The 22,387-nt window shown below is 42.4% G+C and overlaps 1 protein-coding gene across 1 annotated transcript in view; it reads left to right on the plus strand.

The window, feature by feature from the left end:
- Window positions 1-22,387, plus strand: part of LOC106540478 (transmembrane channel-like protein 2) — a 183,170-nt gene that overhangs the window by 158,567 nt on the left and 2,216 nt on the right. The window contains exons 17-21 of the mRNA XM_087714395.1: window positions 3,495-3,623; window positions 4,357-4,424; window positions 5,715-5,954; window positions 9,657-9,782; window positions 10,651-10,729. Coding sequence (XP_087570521.1) covers window positions 3,495-3,623; window positions 4,357-4,424; window positions 5,715-5,954; window positions 9,657-9,782; window positions 10,651-10,729 — 642 coding nt within the window. The remainder of the gene's footprint in view (window positions 1-3,494; window positions 3,624-4,356; window positions 4,425-5,714; window positions 5,955-9,656; window positions 9,783-10,650; window positions 10,730-22,387) is intronic.

The following is a 22,387-nucleotide window of genomic DNA, read 5'->3' on the forward strand; positions in this document are numbered from 1 at the left end:
TTTTCCAGTTTTTTGTGGTAAAATTAGGTGCCTCGGCTTATATTCGGGTCGGCCTATACTCGAGTATATACGGTATATAAATATTTTGAGTCCCCTTGGTCTGGTAAATCTTCTCTCTCTCTCTGATTGTTTCTTTTAGAAAGAAACTGTCTCCCCAATTTTTTGTAAATTCATCTTGTTTAAATATTGTTCGATGTTATCTTGTGATATGTTTTCTTGACTCTAGTTTTTCAAAGAAATTTTCTATTTTTCCTTCCTTCCGGTGTAGTATGATTCCTTTTTCATCTTGTAATTGGTGTATTATATTTTTCTCCTTTCCTTTTTTTAAATTTGTGTGCTAACCATCCCCTTGGCTTGTTAGCATTTTCAAAAAAAAATGTTTGGCTTTTTTTTGTTTTTTTGTTTTCTGGGCCATTTCCTCTGGTTTCATCAAATTCAGTTTGCATTTTATCAGTTCCCTCTTTTCCTTTATTTTGTTTTTTGTGGATCCTTTTGCAGGTCCCCTTCCAATTTTTTAAGTTCTTTCTCTAATAGTTCTCATTTTTTTCTTTTCTTTGTTTTTTCTTGCCAAATATGTTATTGTCAGTCCTCTAATGTATGCCTTTGTTGTGTCCCACAAGTTTTGTAGTGATGTTTCTTCTTTTTTGTTTACTTTATTGAAGGCTTTCATTTCTTTTTCTGTTATTGTTATGTATTCTTTATCTTTCAATATTTTTGCTTAATTGTCCATCTCTTTTTTCGTCTTCTGTCCGTTCCATATCACTTTTATTGGATTGGTATCTGCCTCGGTATTAATCATTATTTCAATCTCTTCTCAATCCCTGTGTCATCCAGACCATGAACTGTGTGGGTTGGAATAGAAGGTATATTGTTTGTTTTCTGTGTTTCTTTCTCTCCATACATCTTGTAAACTCAGTTCCTGTGCCATTTCAAAGAATGTAGTTGCTAAAGTTTTTTTTTCTTGTTTCTTTTGCTGCTTTTGTAGTCTTTTTTGATATCTGTTATTACATTGAAGTCGCCAATTAAACTTATATTTTCGTATTCTGTTTCCATTATTTTTTTGCATATTTTTCTGTAAAATTCTTTTTGGTTTTTATTTGGTGCATGTAGTGCCATAAGCTGTATTCTTTTTTGTTCTGTTTCTATCTCCATCATCAAGAATCTTCCCTCCTCATCTGCATACATTTGTTTGGATTTTAGCCAACCCTTAATGTATATTGCGATTCCCCTCTTTTGTTGTGTTAATGCTGTGTGCAGTTTTCTTATTTTTAAATTTTCTAGTAGTTTACTGTATTGACTTTTAATATGTACCTCTTGGAGGCACATAGTGTCCATATCCACATGGTGCTCAAGAAACAACTTACATCTAAATACTAGTAAGACAAAGGAGATGGTGCTAGATTTCCAGAAGCACAGAGAGAAACCTGCCCCACTGTATATCGAGTGGGGCTGTGTGGAGAGGTTTCCACTTTTAAATTCTTGGGAGTGCTTATTAGTCAAGATCTCACCTGGAAAAACAACACATCCCTGGTGGTTGGAAAGGCCCAACAGAGACTTCATTTCCTTAGAGTCCTAAGGAAAAAATCTGGTGGAACAATGGCTGATGACCTCTTTCTATCAGTCCATCATAGAAAGTGTCCTCACATATTATATTACAGTATGGTATGCTGGTTTAACAGCTGCGGACAGAGAGGCACTACAGAGAGTGATCAATTCGGCACAAGAAACCATTGGTTGCCCTCTGCCACCACTGGATGACATCGCCAGATCTCGCTGATTTAGCAGAGTAAGGAAGATACTCAGAGATGATTCATACCCTGGTCAGTGTCTCTTTGCACTTCTACCATCAGGCAGAAGACATCAAAGTATAGCCAGCTGAACAAACAGGTTTAAAATAGTTTCTATCTTTGAGCTGTGAGACTTTTAAATACTACAATCATTCCATGAACATGCTAGGTTTTTTTTTCTTTTTCTTTCTTTTTTCATTTCTGTTATAATTTTGCACCAGTGAGGTTAAAAACCAATTTCATTGTAGTTAACTACAATGACAATAAAGATTATACTTACTTATATTCAATTTTTGTAATTTTGTCAAGGTTTGTCTTCTTTTTTGGGGTGAGTTTAGTCCATTTATATTTATTGAGAGCATCTTAATTTCTTGTTCCATTGTGCTATTTATATACAGTCCTTAATTTTCTCACAGTCCTTGTCTCTATTTTTGTTCTTGCACCCTCTCATTCTGTTTGTTCTCTTTCTTGTTTCTTTCTTCTTCTACTACTACTACTCATCTTCTATTAGCTGCTCTTCTTCTGCTTTCTGCCTCCTCCCTACTCTCTTGTTCTTCCTCAGAAATGATGTTTGAAAAACTCATATGCCTTAACTATTGGGTCTATCTTCAACTTTTTTCCCTGCCAAGTGATCATGATTCCCTCTGAAATGAGCCATCTGAACATTACATTGTATCTTATTAATTGTGAGGTGAGAAACTGGTAATTCCTTCTCTAATCTTCTTGATATCTGTCTCAAAATTTGTATTTCCCTTCCTTTGTATGTTATCTGTTTTTGTCTCACTTTCTTATATATTTCATCCCTTACTGATTTTTTTGTAAATATTACTTGAATTTCTTTTGGAAGTCTATGTCTCCTAGGATAATTTGTATGGACTTGGTACACTTTGTATATGTTCTTTGTAAGTCTTGTTTCTTTTTTTGTAATATATCTGCCAGAATTTCTGCAATTGTCTCTCCTAAATCTTCTTCCTTATCTTCTACTATGTTTTGGAACCTTAAAAAAAAGCTGCCTTCTCCATCTCGAGGAAAACTATTTTTTCTTCTAAATCCTTATTCACTGTGGTCAACTTCTGCTCTAGTGTTTCTATTTTTCTCTCCATTTGATCTACCTTTGTTTCTACTCTTTGGATTTTTTGTTTGTTAGTAATTTCATTTTGTATTTTTCCTATTTTATATCATCTATTCTCCTAATCTCTCCTTTCACTTCTCCCATCTCAGTTTTGATTTCTTCCTGGTTTTTTCTAGTCTCCTCATGATTTTTTGATATTGTCTCTTGTGTCTTCATCATTGTTTCTTGAATCATAAGTAATGTTGCTTGCATACTCTGTATACTCTACATACTCTGTAGATTTGTTGTTGAGTGTGACTTCTCTGTGCCTAGGATGCTCTTTATTGAGTGCTGGTTTGAGGGTGATGATGTTGTTGATGCAGGATTTGATTCTTCTTATTTGTTTTGCTGATGGTGGTTGTACTTTTTATCATGCACAAAATATTTTTCCAAAATAACATATACTAATATAATTATTTAAATATGTAAACTGTTTATATTTTTACTTTTAAGTCTCTCCTCTCACTTCTTCTATTCCTCATTTTTATTCTCTCAGACTTTCTTGTTTCTACCCTAACAAATTTATTCCATGTGAAATAGAAAGAAAATTTAGATAAGTGTTAAATAAATCATTTTCAATTTTTGTTCTGTTGCAGGAATTTGTGAGGCTTACAGTATCTGATATTCTTGTGACATTTGTAATGATCCTAGTGGGAGATTTTCTTCGCGCTTGTTTTGTCAGATTCATAAACTACTGCTGGTGCTGGGATCTCGAGGCTGGATTTGTAAGTCAACTATTTGCAGAGGAAGCACAGGATTTAGCTTATAATAGATTTAATCAAATGCTTTAAGTTGATCTTTTATATTTTTTCTGTCTTCTGGTGAAGTCTGCAGGAAGTAAGTAAGCAGCAGCAACATCCCTTACCTTTTACTTCTCAAATCAAGATGGCTAGTAGCATTTTAAAAACTAAACTGTAACTCTTAAAAAAGATAAAAATGAGAAAATGAGAATTTTAAAATATGCAAATATTAAATTATACAAATACAAAGCAAATCACAAAATGGTAATGTAAAAATGTTCATTGGCTTAATGATTGTGCAGATAGGATTAGAAAATCTCTCTATGCTTTGGATGTTTTTATCTATCATCTATCTAACTATTTATCATTTATTAGATTTAGATCCAATATTTTGTTCAAGAATATAAATTGACATATTCCCAACTCCTATTTGTCTCTACAATGGGCAACCTATATGGTATGATGGACAGAGATATATCAATCAATTGGCCCAAGTCTACCAGTGAGCTTCTATAGCTAAAGATGAACTAAAATTTGAATTTCCCTGTGCTTCATCCAACATCTGAACCATCTTACCATACTTGTCCCCTTTTGTTACAGTTGAGCTCCAATTAACATTCCTAACATCTCCACTTACAGGGGCTTATAAAACAGTGGTTTGGGGAAAGTTGAATAAGGCTTATTAGCATATACATCATATTTTTTGTTTTCTCAACAGCCTTCATATGGAGAGTTTGATATTAGTGGTAATGTGTTAGGTTTGGTCTTCAATCAAGGAATGATCTGGTAAGATACTAGCATGTTAATATTGTTAGCCAGAAAAAATGATAACAGTATTTGTTACATCTTCACTGAACTGAAGGAAAATTGCTATGTATCCCATTTTTCTTCACAATTGCTGGAATATTCCATATTTTAAAAGACATTTTAAGTAGAAGTAGAACATATTACTGAATTTTGTGGGGTTTTTTTCACATTTGAATTCATTTTCTTTCTGAAGCTGTAGGACTCCATGGGATATCAATATGCATATTAAATTGTTTCCTTTCAAGAAAACAGATCAAGTTTTCATGGGTTGCATAACTGCCATGAAGCTCATTCAGTACTGGTATATTATCCCCACACACTGAAGTGTGTTAAATTCCACTTTAATTCTATTTTTATTGGTTAAGAAGAAAGTGGGAGATATCTTCCACACATATCTTTTTCATGGTAATAGTGAAATCATTACACATTGAGATTTGGATTTTCATTCATTTTTCCCTTTTAACTTGGAAGACAAGATAGGAGAGACATCCACAGAATTCAAGGTATCCTAATAGACCTATCAGTAACTGTTGAAATCAATGAACATTGTATCCTTCTGGTCTGCCAGAACTGAATATTTAAATGGGTTTTGCTTCTACTTGACATACTTCTTCCAGAGGTTAATTTATATCTTTGCTTTGTAGGGATTAGGTGATGGCAATTCTGAGACCTCAATGTTATTCCCCATACTATTTACAGTCTAGAAATAATCCCTGGAAGTGATCATCTGAAGTTGTGGACTGTCATAAATAAAGCTATTACATTCAAGCTTATTTTGTTTTTTTAATACTGGTTGAACATAGATGAGGCAATAAATGTCATGAATCAGCATCTGGGGGAGGGGGAAACCCAGTAAATTCATGGTCTCTGGCCAATTCACAGTGCTAACTGCATTGATTCACTCACCTATTACATAATTGTATTTAGGGAGTTGCCCTATTTCTCTTTTTCATGGCACTTTATAGAATGGCAACAATGTCAGATCATAGGCATAGAATAAGCTAATGAAGGTTGCTTTCCTTTTCTGCCACTGCTCAATGGATTGATGAGAAAGGATATTTTTGCAATGCAAAAAGCATTTTAATAAAAATTTACATTACAATGAAGACACTATATAGGTAAAGATGTATATTTTGTTTCACTATATCTGGCTGATATGTATTATAGTTACCTTTTTGAAATAAGGCAGTATCTGTCATGATAAAAAGAATTTTTTATATTTCTCTTTCCCTTCTACCCTCCTCTTCATACTCCCCCCCCAACTTATAGGATGGGATCCTTTTATGCCCCAGGACTTGTGGGGATCAACGTATTACGTTTATTAATCTCCATGTATTTCCAGACCTGGGCTGTTATGAGCAGCAATGTCCCCCATGAACGAGTGTTCAAAGCTTCTAAATCCAATAATTTTTACATGGGACTCTTGCTGTTGATTTTGTTCCTAAGCGTGTTACCAGTTGCATATACCATTATGTCTCTGCCTCCTTCCTTTGACTGTGGACCATTCAGGTACTGAATTTCTTCCTGATTCTTTTTGTTATTTTTCAATAAGTAGCCAAACTCTCAGGAAAAAGAAATACAAGTTATACAAATATACATTTATAGAAATTCCATACACTGCAGTAGCAATTATAAGAAATAATAGTGAAGATATCAACATGTAAAGCGTTTCCATAACTACTATCAACTGGAGAAGGGAGGAGAATTCTGTGAGGGCTCCTCTCCTAACTTAAGAAAGTGAAGACTCCTGAAACTGATTATTTCAAAAGGAACCTTTAATTAAGAAGAATGGAAGCCACTAAGGCAAAGCAACATCTGCATCCCCTTAGGCAATGCAAGTAGAATTAAAGTGATAGTGACCCCTCCCCTTTTGTCAGAATGCAGTTTGTGGCCAATACACAAGTGTGAAAATGTTTTCTTTACCAATTGCTCTGAGAGCCGAATAAACATACATTCCCATGGCTATCTTTCGTTAGACATTAAAGTAAGATACCCCACATGGCCATCATAAACATCCCTCCAGAGGTACGGAGAATTCCATCCTTCTGGCGCCAGGAAAACAGTTATAAAATATCAGTTGTCATGGGCACCTCCAATAAATTACTCCAAGGCCCCCTCCTCCCAATTGAATGGCAGTATCGCATTTAGGGATCTGACAAATTCCATGCATACTTTTGGCCAGAGTCAAGTCTCATATTCTTGCAGCTGACATGTGAAGATGCATGTCCATAACCTGCCGTAACATCTTGTTGGTGAATGTGATTTATGACTTCAGGCAGAGGGGAGAGAACACAGTAGTAAAGTTCAGATGCCATTAAGTGAAATTTAATTTCGGCTCCCCACTAGATCATGCCAAGATGTTGATCCTAATAAACAAATGGTTTTTTTTAAACTTTGTCATGAGGCTCATAAATTAATTAGGTCATCCCTTGGGAACTTCACAGAAATATTTATGTAGCAGATTAATCAAAAATCAAGAAATATATACTAAAATTTAAAAATTTAAATAATAATTCAAACTCATTTGTACACAGTATAATTTATCTCTCTCATATGAATATCAAAATTCAAAGTAGGTTTGACATAATAAATTACTTAGATGTAAATATCTTCTATACTTCATAATATATCTATTACTGTTTTGTAACTAGAGAAAGCAGAAGTATTTGTTTTAATAATTTAATAATTAATTACGCTTCTTTCAAGTTTGCACCTTAACAGCCAAGGCTGAATACACCATCCATCCTGCTCCCGAGTTGCCATAGGCATGTGGCTAATGGAATTAGTTTTTTAAAACCGATAAACAAATATTGCTAAGTTAATAGGAACATTTTGTCCAGATAGCAGGAAATAATAACTTTGCTCTACTTTTTATTAAATTGCCTATTTACATTGTGCTTTCACCAATATATATTGTGCTGTTGAAGTAAAATTGTTGCACTTCTAAAGTATTTATTTGTTTGTTTACCTATCTATCTATGTCCCACCTTTATTTTTATAAATAATTCAAATTGGCTAACATCCTTCTCCTTTTATTTTTCTCTACAACATCCCTGTGAAATGACTTGGAATAAGAGTCACTGACCCAAGCTGGCTTTCATGACTAAGGCAGGACTAGAACTCATGGTCTTACATTTTTTAGCCTGGTGCCTTCACCATTAGACCTCTAGTACTGCGTTGAACTGTCAGTAATATTTGCCTGCCTGCCTTGTTCAGAGTGCTGTCCCTTTATTGGCTACACAAATCCTAGTGCAGCAAGATTTTCAGGATAAGAAACATCTTTTGGGGGCGGGGGGAATCATGGCTCTGAAGGATATTCTAACACTGTCTCCAGATTTTGGCAGGTATATTGTAGGGAGTTCAAATAATTTCAACATGGAATTTAAGCAAGGAACCTATATTTCTGATAGCAGTTGCATTCCTGAAGTAACAATTCTTAGGGATAAATTTGGGGATCACTTATTTGGAGATACATGTATGCATACTGTATTAGAAGAAAAGAAAATGATAATAAGAAAAAAAGAATTGAAAATCCAAAGTGTATGGATAACATGGTTTGAGCTTGCTCAGTGACTGCAGAACAAATTATTGGTGGACCAGACAGAACATCTCATTTTGTTAAAGAAGAAATATTATTTTGAACAAGAGTATTGCTATGTGGCAATGTTTAAGCTAAGAGGCAAAAAAATATATAATGGTTCAACATATAGCCAAAACTACCAAGATGAATTATAAAAATAAAAGTATGTGTCAGGTGTGCCTCCTTGAATAACCAACAAAGAAAACCCCCAACTCCAGTTGAGTAGAGATACAGGTACTTTTACTGGATATGAAATGAAAGCAGCAAAAGAAAAGCAAGATCTGAGACAAAAGGTGCAAACATGTACATATCAAATGTTTACTCAGGACCCTCTCCCCAATTACCCCAACCCAATGCCCAATCCACAACTCCCAGAGATGTCATGTGGGATGCATCTTCAAAAGGCCTCATTCAGTTGGTATGCAGAGACAGTTGACCTTGTCCAAGCCCAAACACGAGCCATCAGCATGCACAGAAGATGGTGAGAACAAAACTCCCTTCATGATAACTCCTCCAGTACCAGAAATCCCCTCCAAAAAAAATCACAAGCTCCCACCCTCCCCATTTCTATGCAGCCAATAGCAAACAAGTAAGCAAAGTAGAGGCTGACAGTATGTTTTCAAAACATTACTTGAAACATTCTTACTCAGTCACAATAAATTATCATGAATGCAGACAGCAGAAGAAGAATAAAAACTGACTTGATCAGAGTATGTGCCAGGACTACTTCAGAGGACGTGGCAGGACTATTCAGTATTAATAAGAGTTTTGTGTTTCCATTGTGAATCAGTTTCTCTCAAATGGATCAGTAGTCCAGATTAAAATGCCAGTGACCTCTAATTTGATTTAATAACTCTTTCATGCTGCACTGCAGAAACTGATTCAGTGTGGGACCAGCTCAAAACAAACTGTTCTTTTGATTTTTCTTTTGTTAATAAGGAACGTAGCAGCAATATCTTTTGTTGAAGGTAGGATTGTATTAAGTTTCTTTGGATTATATTAGATATGTTGTCTTGACCTTTAAAATTCCATTAGAACATATCTCCACCTGAAACCATATACTGTCTATTCCATTAAAAAAATTGATGGCATATAATCTATTAATAACTTTATGAAACATTAAATTCTTACTGCATATTAAATACAATCAGTACAACTGGAAAGTCACATCCTGACTTTCCAATCGTATGGAGACTACAACTTCCAGAACTGTATTTGATACAAATGCTGCAAAGTCTAACAATTATAGTGAGAATTCAACCGTCAATGGTCATAAGTGTGAAAAACTGTCATAAGTAACTTTTTTCAGTGCTGTACCTTTGAACTATCATTAAATGAACTACTGTAAGTTGAGTATTACCTGTAAATTTTTAAAAAGAACATATTTTGTTGCTGTTTTCAAAATAATGTGTCATGAGATTGTCGTTATTAATTTTTATGTATTTTAAATTTTCAAATTAAAAAATAAAGGATAAGAAATATATTCAACTATTTCTTTAAAAATAATAGGCTGAAGCTATTCAAGTAGTATATTCTGAAAAAATGTTGCATGAAGACTTTTTGTATGTCCTCTCTTAAGTTTGATTCCTGTCATTATATAGTCCTGTTCATTTATTTATTTCTTCTTCCAGTGGAAAAAAGAAAATGTATGATGTCATCCAAGAGACCATCAAATATGATTTCCCACCTATTGCAGCCAAAGTCTTAGGTTATTTGGCAAATCCAGGATTAATTATAACTGCAGTGTTGCTTATGATGTAAGTTGCATTGACTGAGATTTTTTTGGGGGGGGATTGGAATCTGGTAGATAAGAACATATTAATAGGTTATCAATTAAAATTTGTCATGAGTTTAAAAAAATGTGTGCTGCATATGACAGCAAATAAAGCAAAATCCTTGTAAATAGATTGTGCAACTTTTCCAAAATTCTTAATCTGTCAACTCTCAAATCCCTTGTCATGAATCCATTATATAAATTGTTGCTTCTAGTGTGATTAGCAAATCAATTAGCGATTAGGCTAGATTAAACAAAGTAGTGGTGCTTTTAAAATGATTTAACTTTGCCTGGACAACTTCACAGTGAATCTTACAGTACTCCTGCTTTTGCCTATACAAGCCAATCAGGAACACTTGAAAACTCATTCCTATTTTGCATGGCTTTCAGTCTAGGATCTGTAAAAATGGCGAAACCCACAGATTTAGCATCTGCCAACTAGTAATTTTCAGGTAGTATGTAGCTATGTGTATTCATCACTGAGTCTATAGAAGTTTATAGGTTAGTGAAGATCAGTGTCTTTATTTACTATTTTAATCTATTAACTTTTCATCATTAAAAAGGTTTTTTTAGTTGGAAGAGCTTGGTAGTTAAAAATAAACCTAAGTCAAGAAATTGTTATAGCATTTTTATCTTATATCATAACCTCTTAAAAAGCATCTTCTTTCTGGTCCAACTTTGACTGCAATGAGATATTGATTTTATTATTGGGGGGAATAGCACTGATTTTGTTATCATATAAGATTCTGAATATCACAAAGTTTGAGAATCCCTCTGTGTTTTAGTATTTTCTTAAAGTCCTATAAGGTATTCCAGAGATATTTCTTTTAATTTGAAACTTGATTTTACAGTCTTGCCATATATTATCTGAATGCTGTGGCTGAAGGATACAAACATGCCCATGCAGAGCTGAAAAAGAAAATGCAAATGGTATTTAGATTTGTTTACATTTCATGTTAGTCTAAATGTAAAAATAACTGCATTTGCATTATTTGGATATAGACAGCTATTTCATTTTTTTCAACAACATAGTTGAAAAACTCATGTGTTCATTCATATGCTAACTGCAGTATAATGTTTTAATTAATTTCCTGTTAAAATCACAGCAGTTTCTCAAAAATGACTTTTTTAAAAGATGTAATACATTCAAACATGAATATTTAATATCTATAAAAGACAATGTTTTATTTTTAATAGGCCTCTTACTTTTTACATGAATCCTGGATTATTTTTTATCACTCTGAACATATATATATGTTATATATACACACATACATACACACACATACACACACATATACATACACACACACACACACACACATACATACATACATACATACATACATACTTAGGAACAAGATATTTAGAGTAGAGTATTTATTTGTTTGTTTGTTTGTTTGTTTGTTTATCTTGTATGCCGCCCACTCCCGAAGGACTCCAGGCGGCTCACAATAGACAAGGGAAGGGGGAATAAATAGACAAAGACAACACTTTAAAAAATTCAACATTCACAGTTTCCATGGGGCTGGATGTTTCACAAGCCCCCCAGCCTGCTGGAGCAGCCGGACTTGGTGCTTTTGCGGAAGGCCGGGAGCGTAGTAAGGGTCCGGATCTCCACGGGGAGGTCATTCCAGAGGGCTGGAGCTGCAACAGAGAAGGCTCTCCCCCGGGGAGTCGCCAGCTGACATTGGCTGGCAGATGGAATCCAGAGGAGATCTAACCTGTGAGATCTAATCGGTCTATGGGAGGTTGGATTGGATTGGATTTATTTCATTTATATGCTGCCCTTTTCCCCGAAGGGGACTCAGGGCGGCTCACAATTCAGTCAGGGAAGGGGTACAGACAGGGGGTAAAAAATGAACATAACAGTACACAATTTAAAAACACACAACAACCATACCATTCGAGGAGGGGGGCAGAAGCTCTTTAACCCCAGGCCTGTCGGAATAGCCAGGTTTTAAGGGCTGTGCGGAAGGCCTGGAGGGTGGTGAGGGTTCGAATCTCCACGGGGAGTTCGTTCCAGAGGGTCGGAGCAGCCACAGAGAAGGCTCTCCTCCGGGTAGTCGCCAGTTGGCCTTGGCCGGTGGATGGAATTCGGAGGAGGCCTAATCTGTGGGATCTGATCGGTCTATTGGAGGTAATTGGCAGCAGGCGGTCTCTCAAGTACCCAGGTCCAATACCATGAAGGGCTTTATAAGTGACGACTAGTGCCTTGAAGCGTATCCGAAGACCAATAGGCAGCCAGTGCAGCTCGCGGAGGATAGGTGTTATGTGGGTGAACCGAGGTGCACCCACGATCGCTCGCGCGGCTGCATTCTGAACAAGCTAAAGTCTCCGAATGCTCTTCAAGGGCTGCCCCATGTAGAGCACGTTGCAGTAGTCCAGTCTAGAGGTCACAAGGGCACGAGTGACTGTTGTGAGGGCCTCCCGGTTCAAGTAGGGACGCAACTGGTGCACCAGGCGAACCTGGGCAAATGCCCCCCTGGTCACAGCCGACAGGTGGTGTCAGCTGTGAAAGTCAGCTGTGGATCCAGGAGGACTCCCAAATTGCGAACCCTGTCTCAGGGGCGTACTGTTTGACCCCCCAGCCTGAGAGATGGAAAACTTGGCCAATTAGTAGGAGGGAAACACACCAGCCACTCGGTCTTATCCGGATTGAGTACAAGCTTGTTAACCCCCATCCAGGCCCTAACAGCCTCGAGGCACTGGCACATCACGTCAACCGCTTCACTGAGTTGGCACGGGGCGGACAGATACAACTGTGTATCGTCCGCATACTAATGGTATTTGCTCCCGTGCCGTCGAATGATCTCACCCAGCGGCTTCATGTAGATATTAAACAGGAGGGGGGACAGGACCGAACCATGCGGCACCCCATAATTCAGGGGCCTAGGGGTCGATCTCTGCCCTCCGACCAACACCGACTGCGACCTGTCCGAGAGGTAAGAGGAGAACCACCGTAGAACAGTGCCTCCCACCCCCACCTCCCGCAGTCGTCGCAGAAGGATACCATGGTCGATGGTATCGAAGGCCGCTGAGAGGTCAAGGAGCACTAGGACGGAGGCATGACCTCCATCCCTGGCTCTCCAGAGATCATTGGTCAGTGTGATCAAAGTGGTTTCCGTGCTATAGCCAGGCCTAAATCCCGACTGGAAGGGATCTAGATAATTGGTTTCCTCCAAGGACCGCCGGAGCTGAAAGGCCACCACTTTCTCAACAACCTTCCCCACAAAGGGGAGGTTGGAGACTGGACGATAGTTGTTTAAAATGGCTGGATCCAAAGATGGCTTCTTCAGGAGGGGTCTCACCACCACCGCCTTTAAAGCGGGGGGAAAGAACCCCTCCAAAGGGAGGCGGTAAGAACCGCCTGGATCCAGCCCCGTGTCACCTCCCTGCTGTTAGCAACCAGCCAGGAGGGGCATGGATCCAGCACACATGTGGAGGCACTTACGGCTCCCATGGCCTTGTCCATGTCCTCAGGGATAACAGCTTGAAAATCAATCCAGTGATGTTCATCCAGATTCTCCCCTGGTGCCTCGGCTGGCTCCGCACAATTGGAGTCCAGGTCCGTCCGAAGCCGAGCAACTTTATCGGCGAGGAATTGGACGTAGTCCTCAGCTCTGCCTCGCAAAGGATCGCCCGTATCCCTCCTGTTTAGGAGGGAACGGGTTATCCTGAACAAGGCGGCTGAGCGCGACTCAGCGGAAGCTATCAGAGAGGCAATGTGTGTCCTTTTTGTCATCCTGATTGCCCGGAGGTAGACTCTGATGCTGGATGTTAAGAGCACTCGGTCTGACTCAGACTTACTGGATCTCCATCGTTGCTCTAGGCATCTCTTTCGGCGCTTCATCTCCCGGAGTTCCTCAGTAAACCAAGGAGCCCTCCTGGATCCATTGCCTCGGATCGGCCGTAAAGGCGCAATTCGGTTAAGAGCCTCTGCTGCTGCTGAATTCCAGGCAGCAACCAGAGTCTCCGCCGGACTGCGGGCGAGGGTATCAGGAACAACACCAAGCTCCATCTGAAAGCCCAAAGGGTCCATAAGGCGCCTGGGGTGGAACCACGTAATCGGTTACTCCTCCCTACAGTGGGGGTTTGGTCTCCGAAAGTCAAGCCTCAGTAGGTAGTGGTCCGACCATGACAGGGGTAAGGTCTCGCTACCCCTCAAACCAAGATCACAACTCCACTGCTCCGAGAGGAATATGAGGTCGAGCATGTGACCCGCAGAGTGAGTCGGGCCCCGAATTACTTGGGTCAAGCCCATGGCTGTCATGGAAGCCATGAACTCCTGCACTCCATCAGAGTGTTCACCGAGCGAAGGCAGATTGAAATTCCCCAGAACCATAATCCTGGGGAACTCAATTGCCAGCTCAGCTACTGACTCGAGGAGTGAGGGGAGGGCTGCTGCAACGCTGTTGGGAGGCAGGTACGTTAACAGCAAGCCCACTTGACCATTGAGGTCCAACTTCACCAGCAAGGACTCACACCCAACAAGCTCCGGAGCAGGGATCCTACAAGGTACTAGAGACTCTCGGATAACAATAGCCACACCCCCACCCCTTTTCTGGGGTCGTGGCTGATGAAGCACCTGGAAACCCTCTGGGCACATTTCAGTGAGGGGGACTCCTCCCTCCGGGCCCAGCCAGGTTTCAGTAATACATGCCAGGTCTGCCCTCTCGTCTAAAATTAGGTCCCGGACGAGGGGAGCCTTGTGAACTACAGAACTGGCATTTAGCGACAGCAGCCTGAGACCAGGGTCCTGATTACTCACGCCATCTGGCCTTGGAGTGGGACTCATAGGGCCGGAAGGAGGGATCTCTGTAACGTAGCGAGCCCTCCTTCCCCAGTAATGGCCAGCCCTAAAGTCCCCGCCGTATCTGCCCCTCCCTGTTCAGACTGTAATGCTCCGGCCCACTCCTGTGTCCGTGGTCCCTCCACCCACCCCCATAGCCCCCGCATTTCCCGACAGGCCCTTCGAATCAGTCATCCTGAGATTGGAGTAGGCCCAGATCCCCCCAACACTTCTGCGAAGCACTCAGTGTGGGGGAACCGGGTTCCCATCCCAATCTCGCTTACACACCCAAACACTCACTCACTCACACCCCTACAAAAATTTAAAAGTACAACAATATAATATAAAAGGGAGTTAAACAAGTTAAAAAGGACTACGTCCAATTCCTCGCAGACAAGGTTGCTCGGCTCCGGGCGGACCTGGACTCCAATTCTGCAGAACCAGCCGAGGCACTAAGGGATGATCTGGTAAGCCATCGCTGGATTGAGTTTCAAGCTGTTACCCCTGAGGATGTGGACAAGTCCATGAGAGCTGTAGGTGCCTCCACATGTGTCCTGGACCCATGCCCCTCCTGGCTGGTTGTAAACAGCAGGGAGGTGACACGAGGCTGGATCCAGGTGGTTGTTACCGCTTCTCTACGGGAGGGGGTCTTTCCCCCCGCTTTAAAGGTGGCGGTGGTGAGACCCCTCCTGAAGAAACCATCCTTGGATCCAGCTGTTTTAAATAACTATCGTCCAGTCTCCAACCTCCCCTTTGTGGGGAAGGTTGTTGAGAAAGTGGTGGCCTTTCAGCTCCAGCAGTCCTTGGAGGAAGCCAGTTATCTCGATCCATTCCAGTCTGGCTTCAGACCTGGCTGCAGCACAGAAACCGCTTTGGTCGCATTGACCGATGATCTCTGGAGAGCCAGGGATGGAGGCCACGCCTCCATCCTGGTGCTCCTTGACCTCTCGGCGGCTTTCGATACCATCGACCATGGTATCCTTCTGCGACGACTGCGGGAGGTGGGGGTGGGAGGCGCTGTTTTACAGTGGTTCTCCTCTTACCTCTCGGACAGGTCGCAGTCGGTGTTAGTTGGGGAGCAGAGATCGACCCCTAGGCCCCTAACATGTGGGGTGCTGCAGGGTTCGGTCCTGTCCCCCCTTCTTTTCAACATCTACATGAAACCGCTGGGTGAGATCATTCGACGGCACGGGATAAAGTACCATCAATATGCAGACGATACTCAGTTGTATCTGTCCGCCCCGTGCCAACTCAACGAAGCGATGGATGTGATGAGCCAGGGGCTGGATGCTGTTAAGACTGGATGGGGGTCAACAAGCTTGTGCTCAATCCAGAAAAGACCGAGTGGCTGCTGTGTTTCCCTCCCACGAATTGGCCAAGTACTCCATCTCTCAGGCTGGGGGGTCAAATTATACGCCCATCAGACAGGGTTCGCAACTTGGGAGTCCTCCTGGACCCACAGCTGACCTTCGAACACCATTTGTCAGCTGTGACCAGGGGGGCATTTGCCCAGGTTCGCCTGGTACACCATTTGCGTCCCTACCTGAACCGGGAGGCCCTCACAACAGTCACTCGTGCCCTTGTGACCTCCAGGCTGGAATACTGCAATGTGCTCTACATGGGGCTGCCCTTGAAGAGCATTCGGCGACTCCAGCTAGTCCAGAATGCTGCCGCGCGAGCGATTGTGGGTGTACCTCGTTTCACCCACGTAACACCTATCCTCCGCGAGCTGCACTGGCTACCTGTTGATCTCCGGGTGCGCTTCAAGGTGCTACTTATCACCTATAAAGCCCTTCATGGTAGTGGCCTGGGTACTTGAGAGACCACCTACTGCCAATTACCTCCACTAGACCGATACGATCGCATCGATTAGGCCTCCTCCGAATTCCATCTTCTAGCCAGTGCAGACTGGCAACTACCCAGAGGAGAGCCTTCTCGGTGGCTGCTCCGACCCTTTGGAACGAACTCCCTGTGGAGATTCGGACCCTCACCACCCTCCAGTCCTTCCACGCCGCTTTAAAGATCTGGCTGTCCCGGCTGGCCTGGGGTTAAGATTGTAGCCCCACTCGAATTGTGCAACTGTTGTGTTTTCTTTTTAACATGCTGTATTGTCTATTGTTTGTCTTCTTCCCCCCCCCCTTTTGAATTGTGAGCCGCCCTGAGTCCCCCCAGGGAAAAGGGCGGCATACAAATAAAGGCAAAACAAAACAAAACAAAACAAAAAGTTAAAAGTGTGGGATCATTCAATCAAATACATAAGTACCACATGCACTCCCCATACAAAAGAAAAAAAAATTGCGCAGCTATTAAAAGATGTAAAAATGTGCAAGTTCGGGTAAAGTTTGTAGGTGGGTTCTCAAAAAAGTCCAGTCCGGTGGGGTTCGCGGAAACATAAATGTAATATAAAGAGGGAGAAAGATTTTGTCTTCTCTCTTCTTGCGTGATAGATGGTAAAGATGGTATAGATGGTATTGGGATAGAAGTTCCAAAGGGGCTAAGATGGAATCTCTTGACAACAACGGGTGGCAATGATCGTACCAGCCAGGACCAGATCGTAAGTCCAATGTCCAATGTCCAGTAGCCGTGAGTAGGGAAGCATATAGTAAAGTCCCGTATGAGTAAGAGCAGACCGAGGGCCAGGGAAGAGAGGAAAGGCCACACTGTAGAAAAGGCCTAGGGAGTAGACTAAGGGGCCATGGCAATGGCTGCAAGGCTGACTGCCAGGTCTTATACCGCCCCATATCAAACCAACTACCTCTCGATAAAGTCAGCCAACAGAGTCCAGAAAGATTCCAAGGAAACAGGGCCAGAGATGTCGAAAAACGCCAGGGGCATCCAGTAATGTAATCCGCCAGAGTAGAGGAGGAGGGGGGGACGCCTAGAGAGACTACGGCAGCCGGGAGGAAAACCAGCTGCCTTGTCTCATCCAGGTAATCGGCAGGAGGCGGTCTCTCAGGTACCCAGGTCCGATGCCATGTAGGGCTTTATAGGTAACGGCCAGCACCTTGAAGCGGGTCCGGAGACTAATGGTTAGCCAGTGCAGCTAGCGGAGGATAGGTGTCATGTGGGTGTACCTGGGTGCACCCACAATCACTCGCGCGGCTGCGTTCTGGACTAACTGAAGTCTTCGAACACTCTTCAAGGGCAGTCCCATTTAGAGCGTGTTACAGTAATCCAGTCTTGAGGTCACAAGGGCATGAGTGACTGTCTGAAGGGCCTCCCGATCCAGGTAGGGTCGCAATTGGAGCACCAGGCGAACCTCGGCAAAGGTCCCCCTGATCACAGCTGATAAATGGTGTTCTAAAGTCAGCTGGGGATCCAGGAGGACTCCCAAATTGCGAACCCTCTCTGAGGGGCGTATAATTTCACCCCCCAGCCTGAGAGATAGAATAATTGGCCAATCTTTGGGAGGGAACATCAGAAGCCACTCGGTCTTGTCTGGATTGAGTGCCAACTTGATTGCTCCCATCCAGACCCTAACAGCCTCCAGGCACTGGCACATCACTTCTACTGCTTCGCTGAGTTGGCACAGGGCGGATAGATACAACTGCGTATCGTCCGCATATTGGTGGTACTTAATCCCGTGCCGGCGTATGATCTCACCCAGCGGCTTCATGTAGATGTTAAATAGGAGGGGGGACAGGACCGAACCCTGCGGCACCCCATAGTTGAGGGGCCTTGGGGTCGACCTCTGCCCTCCGACCAACACGGACTGCGACCTGTCCGAGAGGTAGGAGGAGAACCACCGAAGGACGGTGCCTCCCACTCCCACCTCTCGCAACCGTCGCAGAAGGATACCATGGTCGATGGTATCGAAGGTCGCTGAGAGGTCCAGGAGCACAAGGATAGAGGGGTGACCCCTATCCCTGGCTCGCCAGAGATCATCGCTCAGTGTGACCAAAGCAGTTTCCATGCTGTAACCAGGCCTGAAACCCGACTGAAAGGAGTCTAGGTAATTGGTTTCATCCAAGGACCGTCGGAGTTGAGAGGCCACCACTTTCTCAACAACCTTCCCAACAAAGGGCAGATTGGAGACTGGACGATAGTTGCTCAAAATGGCTGGGTCCAGATACGGTTTCTTCAGGAGGGGTCTCACCACCGCATCCTTTAGGAGGGGCGGGAAGATTCTCCCCCGGAGAGAGATGTTAACTATCGTCCGGATCCAGCCGTGTGTCACCTCCCTGCTGGTCGAAACCAGCCAGGAGGGACACGGGTCCAGTATACAAGTGGAGCACTCACCGCTCCCATGGCCTTGTCCACTTCCTCAGGAGAAGCAAGTTGAAACTCAATCCATAAAGTATGCTCAAGACCTTTCCCCGGTACCTCGGCTGGTACCGTGCAATTGGAGTCCAGCTCTGTCCGAATCTGAGCGACTTTATCCATTAAATACTGAACAAATTCCTCAGCTCTACCTTAAAAAGGGTCATCCGCATCCCTCCCTTTCAAGAGGGAGTGGGTTATTCTAAACAAGGCGGCTGGGCGCGATTCAGCGGATGCAATAAGGGCGGCAAAATGTGAACAAAATGCGAGTAAACTTTGAATTTCAGTTTGATATGTAACCTATCATTTAAACATTGCCCAAACTAAAGTCTATGGGGTTCTATATAGTAATATGACTATTAAACAATTGTGAATGAATGGAAAATCTCTACATTTTATTGTACTCACTATTGTGTTTAGTTTAGTTTAGTTTAGTTTAGTTTTATTAAACTTGTACGCTGCCCTATTCCACAGGGGGACTCAGGGCGGCTAACAAACTAAATAGGGAGAAGGGGAAGTAAAAAAAACAAGAAGACAAGACAAATACAAAAAACAGATTAAAAACTCGTCAACAGCCACAACAATTTGAGTGGGGCTGGGAACTCATCAGCCCCAGGCCTGCCAGAACAGCCAGGTTTTAACGGCTTTGCGGAAAGCCTGAAGGGTGGCGAGGGTCCAAATCTCCATGGGGAGATCGTTCCAGAGGGCCGGAGCAGCCACAGAGAAGGCCCTCCCCCGGGGGTCGACAGTCGACACTGGCTAGTTGATGGAATCCGGAGGAGGCCTAATCTGTGGGATCTAATTGGTCGTAGGGAGGTAATTGGCAGAAGGCAGTCTCTCAAGTACCCAGGTCCGATACCATGTAGGGCTTTAAAAGTAACGACTAGCACCTTGAAGCGCGTCCGGAGTCCAATAGGCAGCCAGTGCAGCTTGCGGAGGATAGGTGTAACGTGGGTGTACCGAGATGCACCCACAATCGCTCGCGCGGCTGCATTCTGGACAAGCTGAAGTCTCCGAATGCTCTTCAAGGACTGCCCCATGTAGAGCGCATTACAGTAGTCCAGTCTTGAGGTCACAAGGGCATGAGTGACTGTTCTGAGTGCCTCCCGGTTCAGGTAGGGACGCAATTGGTGCACCAGGCGAACCTGGGCAAAGGTCCCCCTGGTCACAGCTGACAAATGATGCTCTAAAGTCAACTGTAGATCCAGGAGGATTCCCAAATTGCGAATCCTGTCTGAGGAGCGTATAATTTCACCCCCCAGCCTGAGAGTTGGAATACAAGGCCAATTATTGGGAGGGAAAAACACAAGCCACTCGGTCTTGTCGGGATTGAGTGCAAGCTTGTTCACACCCATCCAGACCCTAACAGTCTCCAGGTACTGACACATCACGTCAACTGCTTCACTGAGTTGGCACAGATGGACAGATACAACTGGACAGATACAACTGTGTATCATCCGCATATTGGTGGTATTTTATCCTGTGCCGCCGAATGTTATTACCCAGTGGCTTCATGTAGATGTTAAACAGGAGGGGGGACAGGACCAAACCCTGCGGCACCCCATACTTAAGGGGCCTAGGGGTCGACCTCTGTCCTCCAACCAACACCGACTGCGACCTGTCCGAGATGTAGGAGGAGAACCACCGGAGAACGGTGCCTCCCACTCCCACCCCCCACAACTGCCGCAGAAGGATACCATGGTCGATGGTATCGAAGGCCGCTGAGAGGTCAAGGAGCACTAGGACAGAGGCATAACCCCTGTCCCTGGCTCTCCAGAGATCATCGATCAGCGCAACCAAAGCAGTTTCCGTGCTGTAGCCAGGCCTGAATCCAGACTGAAAGGGATCTAGATAATCGGTTTCATCCAAGGGCCACCGGAGCTGAGAGGCCACCACTTTCTCAACAACCTTCCCAACAAAGAGGAGGTTGGAGACTGGACGGTAGTTACTTAAGATGGCTGGATCCAAAGATGGCTTCTTCAGGAGGGGTCTCACCACCACCGCCTTTAGGTGGAGCGGGAAGGTCCCCTCCCGAAGACAGGCGGTAACTATCATCTGGATCCAGCCCCATGTCACCTCCCTGCTGTTAGCAACCAGTCAGGAGGGGCAGAGTCCAGCATGCAAGTGGAGGCACTCACAGCTCCCATTTCTTGTTTTAATATTTCTATAGATAAAACAAGAAAGAAAAATAGAAGTTGAAACTCAATTAAATAAATATGTTCAAATTACAATAATCTAGAATACATTTAATATAATTATGTATTCTAGGACAATGCTGGAATTAAATGTCAAAGGTACCAAATTAAATGGACAAAGAGGATTTTTCTCAAATATTCCTTTCTACTTCCTCATATCATGTTAGAAAGATTGTCCTGTTTTAGTATGAATATTTTCAAAATTATAATATAAATTATAACTTCAGACTGATATGAGATTGAATGAAATATCAAAGATAAATTAGTAGTAGAACAAAGTCAAAATAGAGTCTTGGACTTTAAGATAGCTAATTTCAATAAACTTAGAGAGAGCTTGGGAAGGATTCCATGGATGAGAATCCTCAAGGGGAAAATAACTCAAGAAGATTGGGAAATTTTGAAAAGTGAGATTGAAAGACAAAAAGGACAAATATAAAAAGAGGAAAGGGGGACAAATAACGAAGGCAGAATATCAGCAAATAGCCAGAGTCTGTAAAGATGAAGTAAGGAAAGCTAAGGTTCACAAGAACAAAGGATTGTGACAAAAGTAAAAAATAACCAAAAAAAAACCTTTTTCCAACATGTTAAAAACAAGAAAAAAATCAAGGAAACAATTGGTCCATTGCTGGGAGAAAGTGGCAAGGTGACAAGCAACAGGGAGAAAGCAGAATATTTAACTCATTTTTTTGCATCTGTCTTTACAAAAATAGAAAAGACAGTCCAACCTACCAAAAACAGCACACAAAAAACAGATTCTGAACATGTTAAAATAGGAAATGGGAAGTAACTACCCTAGATGAGTTCAAATCACCAGGACTGGATGGACCTGATGGATTACACCCCAAGGTTCTGAAGGAACTGGCAGACGACATCTCAGACCCACTGAACTATATCTTTCAAAGATCCTGGAGCACTGGAAAGCCTAACCTCAATACCAGGGAAGATTTTGGAAAAGATAATCAAGCAACAAATCAGCAAACACTTAGAAGCAAACAAAGTAATAACCAAAAGCCAACATGGATTTGTCAAAAACAGATCATGCCAGACTAATTTTATTGCATTCTTTACAAAGTGACAAAATTAGTGGCACAGAGGAATACTGTGGATATAATTTACTTGGACTTCAGTAAGACATTTGATAAAATAGACCATAACCTACTACTAGATAAAGTTGAAAAATGTGGGTTAAACAGCATCACCACCAGATGGATTCTAACTGGCTGACCAACCACAGTCAACATGTAGTCCTCAATGGAACTGCATCTACATGGAGGAAAGTATGCAGTGGAGTATCCCAAGGCTCTGTTTTAGGATCAGTACTCTTCAACATCTACATCAATG

The sequence above is a fragment of the Thamnophis sirtalis genome, unplaced genomic scaffold (assembly GCF_051295495.1).
Source record: "Thamnophis sirtalis isolate CommonGarterSnake01/CBP01778 unplaced genomic scaffold, rThaSir2_p1.2 scaffold_4, whole genome shotgun sequence".
NCBI lineage: Eukaryota > Metazoa > Chordata > Lepidosauria > Squamata > Natricidae > Thamnophis > Thamnophis sirtalis.